Raw genomic sequence first — 12,159 nt, forward strand, 5'->3', positions numbered from 1 at the left:
ATTCATTATTGTGCTGACTTGCCTTTCTTTTCATTCTGTTTAACCTTTTAGGTTGAAAAATGTTATTAGAAAAGTGGCTGATCTGCTGGGGGTTTATTTATATTAGAGGTGTTTATTTATATTAGAGGTGCAAGTCACTTTGTGAAATTCTTGCACAAAATTTGTGCACAACTTTAAGCCTTAATAGAGACTTAAGTGGTGAATAGATGGGTCTCAGCACAGGGGTGAATTTGCCCCTTGGAGATGAAGCACAATCCTTACTGTAATCAGCACATTTAGAAGTAGAGCAATCATGTAAGATCTGATTCTTCCCTGATTCACACCAATGCAACACCCTTAACTTCAGTAGAGTGACTCCTAATTCACAATGAGGAAAATGATTGGAGAATAAGACTCATCAGTTCTACAGATAAGGAAGCACCTATCAAATGAAAAAGGAGGGAGACAATGCATATTAGTGCAGGGAATTTGAAAGCAGCAAATTACAAAAAACCTTTGTGTAAACTGTAACGTGACAGTCTTTCTTGCATATAATTGCTGGCAGGTTGGAGGAAAGGTGATGCTGTGAATGGCCGCCATCCATTTGGTCTCACTTTCTCTCCACACAGCCATGCCTCTGTCCAAAACAAGGGAGCACAAAACCTACAAAGAAGGATGCTGTGAAGTTGGAACATGACAGAACAGATGCTGCTGTTTAGCTCCCGTAACTAGTTCAGCTGGAGGGCTGTTTGTAGGTGAGGATTGGACTGTAACCCAAGGCTTTGGAGAGTGAGGTAATTCCTCAGGTCAATCTTCACCTATAGACAACCCCCAACCTGAAGCAAATCCTTACCAGCAGCTACACATCAAACCTCATCCAGGAACCTACCCCTGCAACAAACACCATTGCCAACTCTGTCCACATATCTATACAAGTAACTCTATCACAGGACCAAACACAAGCCACAACATCAGGGGTTCATACAACTGCACATCCTCTAATGTGATATATGCCATCAAGTGCCAGCAATGACTCTCTACCATGTATATTGCCGAAATAGGACAATCTCTATGACAAAGGATAAATGGACACAAATCAGACATAAGAATGATAACACACATGAATGTGTCGGGAAACATTTTAACCTGCCTGATCACTCAATCATGAATTTAAAAGGAATTTCACTAGCCAATTAGAGCGAGTCTATAGAACGGGAATTTATCTACCAATTTGGCACTGTTAACCATGGCTTGAATAAAGACATTAACTAGTTGGCGCATTACAAAGCCAATTTCTCCTACCTTTAACATCTGCATGTTCACATCAAAAGCTACGAATGTCCATCCCACTTAATTAGCCCCATTAATATGGTCTTACAATTGATAGGTACTTCTACTGTTTATATATGTCTTGTTTTCTATTATTTTAATAGAATTAAAATAATTCTAATTCATCTGACAAAACTTAAAAAATAACGAGTAGTCTAGCAGCACTTTAAAGACTAACAAAACATGAGCTTTTATGGGTACAACCCTCTTATATATCAACACATGATACAGCCATCTTGCTGATCCAGAATTTTCCACTTGGAGGTCTGTCAAATCTGAAAATCAGAAGAGAGAAAACTGCTGGAAATATATACTACACTGGCATATTCTGTCACCAAAGCACAAGTTTTTGTGATAAAGCCCTCCAAGCATTCACACTATAACACAACAAATGTTGTAACATATGGCCAGTTTTGGCAACAAAAAACTTCCAGCCCCGCGAAGGACTTTTGTCTCTGTACTGTTGACTGTCTTGCAGTGTGTACTAGGTAGGTTTGTAGTCGAATTTATTGGACTCTAGCATGTATCTCACAATGCCACGTTTAGCCACTCTGGACATCACCTTGAACTTGACTGCCCCTCAGCCACGCATTGTTTAGAGGTAAGCAGATGCTTCTCTCCCACGTGCAAACCATGGGAAATTTAAATCCATTCCCTATATTTGTGGCACGTTGTATGGTGATCCTCATGGTGTCATCTCAAAGAAAGGGGGTGGTGGCTATGGATCCAAATGCTCTCCTGCTTGGTGTATGAAGAGTTGGTGCAGTCAGAGCTGTGCTATTTCGACACATCCCTTAACCCTCGTTACACAAGGGTTACAGGGATGCCGAAATAGCTCAGCCATTATTTCAAAAAATATTCAAAATAACGGGCGCATTTAAAAGACGCAGAGTAGCCATTTCGAGATACCTCTGGTATCCCAAATAGCCCTGCTGCCTAGACATACCCTAAGAAATAAAGATACATGCTCCAACACCTGTATCCATGCTTCACAAATCTGCAAGACTTTTCCTAATCAGTAATTTACTTGCAAAACTCACTGAAGAAAACTTTAGTCACAGAAAACTGAGTCTAAAAATCTTTAATCAGTTTTCTCTCAGTCCTTATTCAGCAGAATTTCCACTAAAACAATGGGAATTTTGCTTGAGGAAAAATCAAGCAAAAATTGAATGACATCAGGATTTGGCCCAGTACGTTTTTCCACTTTTACTAGCTCCCAGTGGGCCTTCACAAACAACATATGAAAGATCTGAAGTGTGATAGACCTTATAAGTGTCCTTTTTTCAAATTGGCAAGTTTGTACAAGGCAAGGCAAGTCACCCTGCTAAGTTTAATACCAAAGCACGGTCACTAAAGCTACAGAGAGAAAACGGAATTCATATTTAGAGTCACAGTGTTAACAAACATGAAAGCTTAGTTCTGATTTCAGAATGTGGTAATTGTTAATGTTATCTGGATGTTGCTCTTAACTGTTCTTACCTGAAATCAATTATCTCCATGGATTCTTCAGGGGTGTTCAAGAAAATTTTAAGTTCTTGTCCCTTTTTTGCCTGGATTCCTCCGTCAAGGTTGGTTGATGTCCTCATTCCTGTCACCCAGTTCAGGCCAGCTTTTCCCAAAATCCCCACAATTCCCATTTGTGCAGAAATTTGGATAAATGCACTGTCAAGATATGTAATGAAACATAGTTCCCACTGCAAAGCACCTTCTTTATTTACCAACATCAATATCTAAGCCACAGGATTCTTATCTTCTGTGGTACTGTATATGCTTCATTGCTAACTTTTAAATTCAGGTACATATTTTGTTTTTTTTAAACTAACTGTGAAATATTCAGACACACACATCTTAATACAAGCCCTAGCAAAAATCTGTGTTATAACAGAGATTTACACAAGCTGAGGTATTTAGTCCTGTATTCAAATGCAAACTCCATCAGAAGAGGAGAGGAGAGGATGAGTCTGAGTCTCATCAACACAGAAGAATTCGGGGGTATATATTTTTTAATTAGTAGCCTCAAAAGAACTGTGTCTAATAGAAGCCGTGGGCTCAGAGGGTATGTCTACACTACAAAGTTAGTTCAAACTAACAGCTGTTAGTTCGAATTAACTTTCATAGGCGCTATACATACAAACCGCTAGTTCGAACTGAATTCGAACTAGCGGAGCGCTTAATTTGAACTAGGTAAACCTCATTCTATGAGGACTAATGCCTAGTTTGAATTAAGTAGTATGAATTATGGGCTGTGTAGCCACTTAGTTTGAATTAGTGGGGGGCTAGCCCTTCCCAGCTTGTCCTGGAGATCACTCTGGGCCAAACCAAGGAAACTCTTCTGCCCCCCTCCTGGCCCCAGAGCCCGTAAAGGGGCACGGTCTGGCTACGGTGCTTGTGCCAGGTGCAAGCCTGCCAGCACCTAGCCAGCAGACCCTGCACCTGGCACGGCATGAGCCAGCCACCTACTGCCACCCAGGCCTCCGCCTCTTCCCAGGACCAGGCTGGCGGCTCCCAGGAGCCTGCCCAGGCCCGCAAGAGGCGGGCGCCCGCCTAGTCTAGTGTGGAGATTGTGGACCTCATCCAGGTTTGGGGGGAGGCCTCCAACGTCCACGACCTCCGCACTAGGCACAGGAAAGTGGCCATCTAGGGAAGGATAACTGCCAGCCTGGCCACCAAAGGCCACATGAGAACCCAGGAGCAGGTGTGCATGAAAATCAAGGTGGTCCAGTGAGACCCCCGACCCTGAGCTTAGAACCTAAGAACATAAGAACGGCCGTACTGGGTCAGACCAAACGTCCATCTAGCCCACTAGCCTATCTGCTGACAGCGGCCAACACCATCTGTACACAGTACTGAAGATATGGCGTACCATAGTTTTATACTTCCTTTCCTCCTTCTTCCCCTGGCTTCCTTCTTCCAGCTCCCTCCTCCCAGGTTTCCCCCTCCCCTCTTCCACCCTCTCTCTTCCCCTCTCCTACCTCCTTTTCCCAGTCTCCCCAGAGGTTAATTCCCTCCCCCCCCCCAGTTTTGTTAAATAAAGAGAGTTTCTATTTTTGAACACACGTGTCCTTTATTTTTTACATCAGGAAGGGGGGCTAGGAAGGGGTAAATGGAAGAAGGTGTGGGAGGAATGGGGTACGAGCCCCCAATGGGGAGGATTGGGGTGGCTCTGCGGGTTCCTCGGGGTGGAAGCTCTCCTGCAGGCTCTCCTGGATCCTGACAGCCCCCCGATTGACCTCCCCCCCCCCTCCGGATAGTAGCCTGCGGCAAGTGCAGGTGGGCTGATGGCCGAGTGCTGTGATGTGCAGAGTGTGGGCACTCAGGGCACTCCAAGCCAGGACTGCTTTGCTGTCCCTCATCGAGGTAGACAAGCAAGCGGGGAACCCTGAGAACTGTCTGTCCGGGGTGGGGGTGGGGTCCCTTTAAGCACAGCCCTCGGCTAGCCTGAGGCAGCAGCTCCACGCTCTAAGTCCTAACCTGATACCCTGCTGGCACTGGTTCCGGCCAGCCTTAACCTCGGTTCAGGGTCCACTCAATGTGGACATGCTAGTTCGAATTAGCAAAACACTAATTCGAATTAGTTTTTAGGTCTGGATGTGTTAGCTCGAATTAGCTTTGTTCAAATTAACTAATTCGAATTAGTGCTGTAGTGTAGACATACCCAAAGTCTGTAGATGAGGGGGCACATAGAGCCACTGTTGTACATGCCAGCTGCTTCCAGGAGTGGTGCAGGATCAGGGCATGAGTAAGCCTGCCTTGGCTCTGCTCTTCCATCCCTGAGGCAGCTGTCTGTCTCCTCCAGGCCACTTCACCTCCCTACCTTCTGAGGGCCCCTTATCCTGCTTTCCTAATGCAGGAGCCAGCTCTATCCCTCAGTCCACTCAAGGACTCACACAGCCACCCTACCTTCAGAGGTTCCCTTATCCTGTGTTGGCTGTCTTGATGCTTCCAGGGTGGGTGGGAGGGACTTGAACTCACCCCCTTGTGCTCCCCCACAGGAATGCTGTATCTCCCAGTCCATTCCAGGACCCAACCCACCACCCTGCCTTTGGAGGGTCAGCTGTCTGGTCATTCCCAGGATAGGCTGAGACAGGGAGAGGATTCCTCAGAGGAGGTGGGGGGAGGAGAAATGCCCTATTGCCTAGTCCATTCTAGAAACCACCACCACACCTTCAGGGTATCCCTGATCCTGCCTTCCTAATGCAGGAGTCATCTCCATCCCTGGGTCAACTAATATTGGCTGCTAGGCACTACCTGAGTCCACCAATCTGTGGTCCAGAGGCTGATGCCCTATCCCTGAGTTCACTGGAAACCCCACCCCCACTCCACCTCCTGCAGGTCCCTTAGCCTATATTCCTTAGTCCACTCAAGAACCCAACCCAACCCAACGCACCTCCCTACTTTCAGAGAGACCCTTATGCTGTGTTGACTGTCTAGTCACTCCTGGGGGGAGGAGGACTTGAACCCAGTGATGCTCAGGCCACTGCCCAATCCCCTAAACCACTCCAGACCCCTTATTTCAGAGTGTCCCTTATTTTGCCTTCCCAAAGCAGGGGTCAGCTCCATCCCTGGGGCAACTAATGTTGGCTGCCAGGACCCTGCCTGAGTGGGGCCTGTGGGGTACTCCACCTAAGCCCCCTACCTCAGCCTGGTGAAAGTGATTACGATTTGGGGAGGAAGGCGAATGGAATGAGCGTGGTGAGATCTCGGAGAAGGGGTGGAGCAGGGGTGGAGCCTCAGAGAAGGTGGGGAAGGAAGCCAGGCAAGGGCATTTGGGTTTGAGGTAGATCTTACATTGGACTTATATTAAAAAAGTGATCTTGTGGTTAAAAAATGTGGAGACCACAGCACTAGACCATGCTGCCTCCCTTCTGTTACTGAAGTTCTTGGGTTAAAAATGTCAGCCAAGCTCTTTCAAAGATTGCTAGGAGACATTTAATGATACCGATGTACAATCCACAGTCAAATCAGAGTATGTTTCAAAGTAATTAATATTTAACAATAATGTACCTGAATTATAAAGTGTACCTGCTCTCTACTTTATAAAGCATCTTTTTACCTTGGTTTGATATATCCATTTATGAAAAAATTTGATTGTTGTTTGAAATCCATATTCCCTTTGATCTTTACATTGATTGCTGCTGAAGCATTTAAAGCCAGTCTAACTTGAAAGCCTGAAATTGATGGAAAAAGCAATTCTTCGGTAGCCAGACTTAATCTTTTATTAAACTGGACCTCTTGTCCCTATGGCAAAATAATGAAGCAAAATATAGTTGTTATGAACATCATCAAGTCAGCCACAAGGATTTTTCCAAACTTTTTCTTGGGACAGAACCATCAGTTCTGTTTTCCATAGCATTTCCCCTTCCATGGCAAGTCCTTTTTATTGAGCTGGTTTTGGAAATTAATGAGAAACCTGCACCAAAGTTTTTCTTTGGCAAGGACAGAAATGCAGCTAGAGTAAGCTCTGTGCATATTTTAAGATGAGGTATTTTGCTCTGAAGTCAGAACATTTTTGGACAAGGAGAACAGGGACAAGTATAATCAAGTCATTAAACCAAATGCTGTTCATAGCGACACAAACACATCCTCTTCTGTTGCAACCCATAGTATACCACATGTGTTTCCCAGTCTCAGAGGTTTCTAAAAAAAATTCTAACTTGGTTCAAAGTAATGAAATAGTGATCCCTGATTGTCACCTCTTACATACCAGTTCAAACTGAGTTTCTGCAAGCACCCACTTTCAGACAGCAAAATGGTTCATTTTACCTTTAGAAGCTTGACGGCCAGCTCCGCCACACTCAGGGAATAATGTTTCAATTGTTTCTTTATATCTTTACAGTCCAAAATGCTGAGTTCATTGCCAAAGATTTTCATGCTCAGTTTGCATTTCAGCTCCTTTTTTCCCTTCCTTTCAGTAAACTATTTAGAGAGTGGTACAGAGTTATTAGGAAATAGGGGCTATTTACACAAAATGCCATTCAAACTCCTAGCAAACACATGACTAGTACCAATCAGATTATTAGCAGAGGGGGTAGTGGGAATCTGAACGCACAGAAATATAACAAACCTACATGAGCCCCGGGTATTAAGCCTGCTGTGTTCTGTACAGAAGCACATACGTGCCACTTCACACACCAAAGCTCAATGCTTTTAGCCAGGAGCAGAAGTGATAGCAGCTCCCAACTGAGCATGTTCTGCTCACAATGGATGAGTGATGGAATTCCTGAAATGCTGAACATGACTGTGCCAGCTACAGCAGTGCTACAAGCTACAGACATACATGTCTTTGGACAAACAAAATCATTAACCCCCTTGGAATAATAATATTTGACTCATGCTGTACATTGACTACCACCTTGATTTCAAATGCCTCAACCCAAAGCCTTACACCTGACTACAATGTTGACATACTGGAGTCAAGTGGCTGCTGTGAAAATCTATTTTTTCCATATGCCCCATAATCAGGGATCTCCAGCCTTTTTAACCACAAAATCACCTTTTCAATTTAAGTGCAATGTAAGATCTACCTCCAACCCACATACCCTTGCCTGGCTTCCTTCACCGCTTCTCTGGGGCCCTGTCCCTGCTCCACCCCTGCTTCGAGGCCTCACCATGCTTGCTCTGTTGTCCTTCCTCCCTGAATCTCATTCCCTTTCACCAGGCTGGGGTAGGGGTGCAGGCTCTAGTCTTGGGCATGTGGCAAATGCCCTATCCCCTAGGCCAGTGTTTCTCAACCTTTTTTATAAAATACCGCCTTTAAAAAAATTATAAGTACCCCCAGTACCTACAGTTTTCTCACACACACACTTTTTTCGTTTTACTGTTGCAACACATTTGTTTAAACAACTTAATTGTAGCTGGGCGGGTGATGAAATATTTGGGTGTAAAACGTAAAAAAAGAATACAAATGCTGTAAAACGTAAAACAAAAATTCAGTTTTCTCCAAATTTCAGTTGTGTTGATATGCCCTCAGATTTCTCTTGCATGTCCCAGGGGGTTGAGAGGCACTGCCCTGGGCCACCCCACCTTCAGCATGTCCCTTATCCTGCCTTCCTAATACAGGAGGCAGGTCCATCATACAGGCAGCCTGTGTTAACAGCCCAGTTATTGCCTGGGTGGGTGGAAAGGGGCAGGATCAAGCCCACCACCCTGTGCTCCAGAGGCTAATGCCCATCCCCAAGTTCACTAGAGATCCCACTCCAACTCCCTACCTTCAAGCCACCCAACATCCCCTCCACCCACCTGGGAGTGACCAGACACAGGATAAGGGACCCTCTGAAGGTAGGGAGGTGGGGTGGGCTCTGGAGTGGACATGGGGCTAGGGCAATTGCATGGGGAGCACAGAGTGGTGGGCTCAAGCCCTGCCCACCCTGGCAGCAGCTGGACTGCTGCCCCAGGGATGGAGCAGCAGAGCCAAGGCAGCCCCACCCTCACCCCACCCCCAAAAGCAGCTTGCATGTACAGCAATGGCTCCATGTGCTGCCCCTCATCCACAGGCACTGGCCCATCACTGATCAATGGGAGCTGCAGGAGTGGTGTCTGCTGGCAAGGACAGTGTGTGGAGAGCCCCTGCTCTGACCCCCCAGGGACTGCAGGGACATGCCAGCCACCTCCAGGAGCACAACCAACCACAGGGATAATCACTGCAGACATGACAGGTTAGGCATTTTAGAACTCAAAGAATTAAATTTAGGCATAAGAGAGAAATGAAAGTTATGCAATGCACAGACCAGTCAAAAACTAAAACTAACCCACTTTGCAAGCAGTAAAGTAGTAACAACCCCCCATGTATGTGCTGGGTCAGGAGATGAGAGGGAAGGACAGTGTGTGTTTGTGAGAGTGACAGAGACACTCACAGTGTGTGTGACAGACAGAGATTTGCATTGCTGAGCTCCTTCCATCCCCTTCTCTTTGTGTGGAGATGGGGTACAGGACTTGGGGGAGGAAGGACACCCAGAATATAGCACCCCCCCTCTCCCTCCCACACCCTGCACAGCAAGCAGGAGGCTTCCAAGGGGCAGCTCCAAGACAGAGGGCAGGAGCAGCATGACAGTGGGTGGAGGGGCAACTGACATGCCAGCACTTGATAGCTTCCTGGCCAAACCTGTCAGAGGCTCCAAGATCTACCGGTAGATCCTGATCTACTGGTTGGTGACCACTGTCCTAAATAAGAGTTTCAGTAAAACTGGCTGAAATTTTTATTTTTTTTCAAATTTCAAGAAGAATGAGGCAAATATTTTTATGAATTATCTCTCCACATTTTTTTACCATCTTTACTTTTAGGGGTGCTATATTCTTGAACCTTTCAGCCTTAAATTCCTGTGTGATGATTTAGCGCAGGGGTCTCCAACCTTTTTAAGCATGAGATCACTTTTTGAATTTAAATGGTTTTAAAACCTGGATCTACCTCAAACCCAAATACTCTTACCCCCGCCTCCTTCATGACCTTTCTGTGAGGCCCTGCCCCTGTTCACTCCATCCTGCCTCCCCCACTCTCCCTCTCTTTCATCAGTAGGGGCAGAGTGTTGGGGCACAGGCTCTGGTCTTGGACTAAGGGATATGGAGTGTGAGAGGGGCTCTGAGCTGAGCCTGGAGCAGAAAGTTAGGGTGCTGGAGCGGGTCCATGACTGGGGCAGGGATTCAGAGCTGGCTCCAGCTGGACACTGCTTACCTCAGGTGGCTCCTGGTTGGTAGTGCAGTGGGGCTAAGGCAGGCTCACCCCTGCCCTGGCCCTGCACCACTCTCAAAAGCAGCCAGCAAACTCCCTCCATCTCAAGTTCTGTTGTGTCCCCACATGCTGTGAAGATAATATACAGGGTGGGGGGGGGGCCCTGACATTAGCACCCCCTCCTCTCCCTTCCCTGCTCTGTATCGCAAGCACGAGGCTCCTGGGGACAGGCAGCTCCAAGGCAAAGGTTCCAGGTTTACTGCTTCTGAATTATGGGTGAACTTATGAAACTGTATCATGAAACTGCGGTGTCACACTAACCCTATACTTAGGTGGATCCACCATGAGTTAGCCAGGTCATGTCACATCCCTGCCAAGTCTGAGATAACAATGGAGGAACAGCATTGTGACTGCCTAGTCACAATAGGTTTGCTCTAGCTGGGAGAAGATGTTCTTACGTCCTGCTCTGGTTTGGGAGCAGTGGAAAGTTACCAAAAGGCACAACAAAAAAAATAGGTAACTGGCAGGAATCTACAAATGGATGAAAGGGGTGAGGGCTAGAAGACAGAGCCATTTTGCACTAGTTTAAGGTGAGGAAGGCTGTTGGAGGGCTGAAGCAGGTTGGGAACAGAGGATCCTGCCTTCCTGAGGGAAGGCATATGAGCCCCAAGCACTCTCTGGGAAAGGTGAGTTAGTGAGGAGCACTGCATTTCTGAAGTGTTATTGTTCTCTGTGTGATCTGGGCTCGCCTGTGATTACAAATCACAGCATTAGCGTTTGAGACTCAGAGCAAAGAGGGGAGCCATTTCAGATTGGAGGGCAACCGCTGCATGCTATGATGGTGGGGTAGAGTGAAAAAATGGAGGCAGACTAAGGCTAGCAACTTCAGCAGTTTTACTGGGCATGCTCAATACAAGCTAAGCATCAAATTGAGGGGGGACCAATCTCATCTGCCCTCTCCCCCACACAAAATATCATCTCTTTCCAGGGGCTACTAAGGCATTGGAAAGGTAGGGTGGGTTTGGGTTTTTTGGCAGATAACTTAGCAGTTAACTGACAGGAGCACTGTATCTAATTCCCATATAAAGAAAGAAAATTAAATAAATATTAGTCCCACTCAGCTCTTATACTGACATATTCTGACATCTTGTGAACAGTCACTTAAAGGACACTGGTTAGCCTTAACATTTTAATATATACAGGAGACCCTTGCCATTCATAGTGAATGTGTTCCTGGCACCACTGCGAATGGCAACATTCAGAAATAGTAGGAGCCACAGATCCCGGCCCCACAGTGAGCTCCCCACAGTGAGTTTGGGAGCTGCACGGAACTCACTCTCCGCCCAGGCCATGAGACACCTGTGAATACATGGAACAGTCAATAGTGATTCCATGAATCACAAGGGTCTCCTGTATAGTTACTTTGTTACTAACTCTATGGAGAGAGAGAGAGACAGACAGATTATCAGGACTCCTGGGATCTCTCTCAGCTCTGAGAGGGGAGTGGGGTCTAGTGAGTTACTGCAGGGGATAGATATATTTGGGGTCTATAAGAAGAACATCAGAACAGCTATACTAGGTCAGACCAAAGGTCCATCTAATCCAGTATCCCGTCTTCCAACAATGGCCAAGGGTAGTTGCTTCAGGAGACAAGCACAGAAGCTGCAATTATCAAATGATCCAATCCCCGTGGCCAATTCCCAGCTTCTGGTAAACAGAGGCTAGGAATACCATCCCTGCCCATCCTGGTTAGTAGCCATTGATGGGCCGATCTTCCTTGAACTTATTTTGTTCTTAATGGAATCCTGTTAAAGTTTGGACCTTTTTCTTGCCACAGAGTTTTACAGGTTGACCGTGAAGAAATTTGTTTTGTTATTTTACATCTGCTGCCTATACATTTCTTTGGGTATTATTTTAGTGAAGGCATAAATAACATTTCTTCATACTATTTTTCCACGCCATTTATGATATTCTAGACCTCTCACATATCCTCCCTCCCCTTTAGTCATTTATTTTCCAAACTAAAAAGTCCTGGTCATAATCTCTCCTCATATGGAATCTGTTCCTTACCCCTAATACTTTTTGTTTCCTTTTCTGTATCTTTCCCAAACCCAATATATCTTTTTTAAATGAGGTGACCAGATCTGCATGTAGTATTCAAGTTTTGGGCGTACCATGCCTTTATG

General features: G+C 45.9%; 1 protein-coding gene across 6 annotated transcripts in view; it reads right to left on the minus strand.

Moving 5' to 3' along the window:
- LOC102446612 (uncharacterized) overlaps positions 1–12,159 on the minus strand; it is a 234,792-nt gene that overhangs the window by 146,897 nt on the left and 75,736 nt on the right. For all 6 annotated transcript variants that reach the window (XM_075899317.1, XM_075899316.1, XM_075899315.1 and 3 more), the window contains exons 17-19: positions 7,072–7,224; positions 6,362–6,546; positions 2,788–2,970 (exon numbers count right to left, since the gene is read on the minus strand). In XM_075899317.1, coding sequence (XP_075755432.1) covers positions 2,788–2,970; positions 6,362–6,546; positions 7,072–7,224 — 521 coding nt within the window. The remainder of the gene's footprint in view (positions 1–2,787; positions 2,971–6,361; positions 6,547–7,071; positions 7,225–12,159) is intronic.

The sequence above is a fragment of the Pelodiscus sinensis genome, chromosome 16 (genome assembly GCF_049634645.1).
Source record: "Pelodiscus sinensis isolate JC-2024 chromosome 16, ASM4963464v1, whole genome shotgun sequence".
NCBI classification, from domain to species: Eukaryota; Metazoa; Chordata; order Testudines; family Trionychidae; genus Pelodiscus; species Pelodiscus sinensis.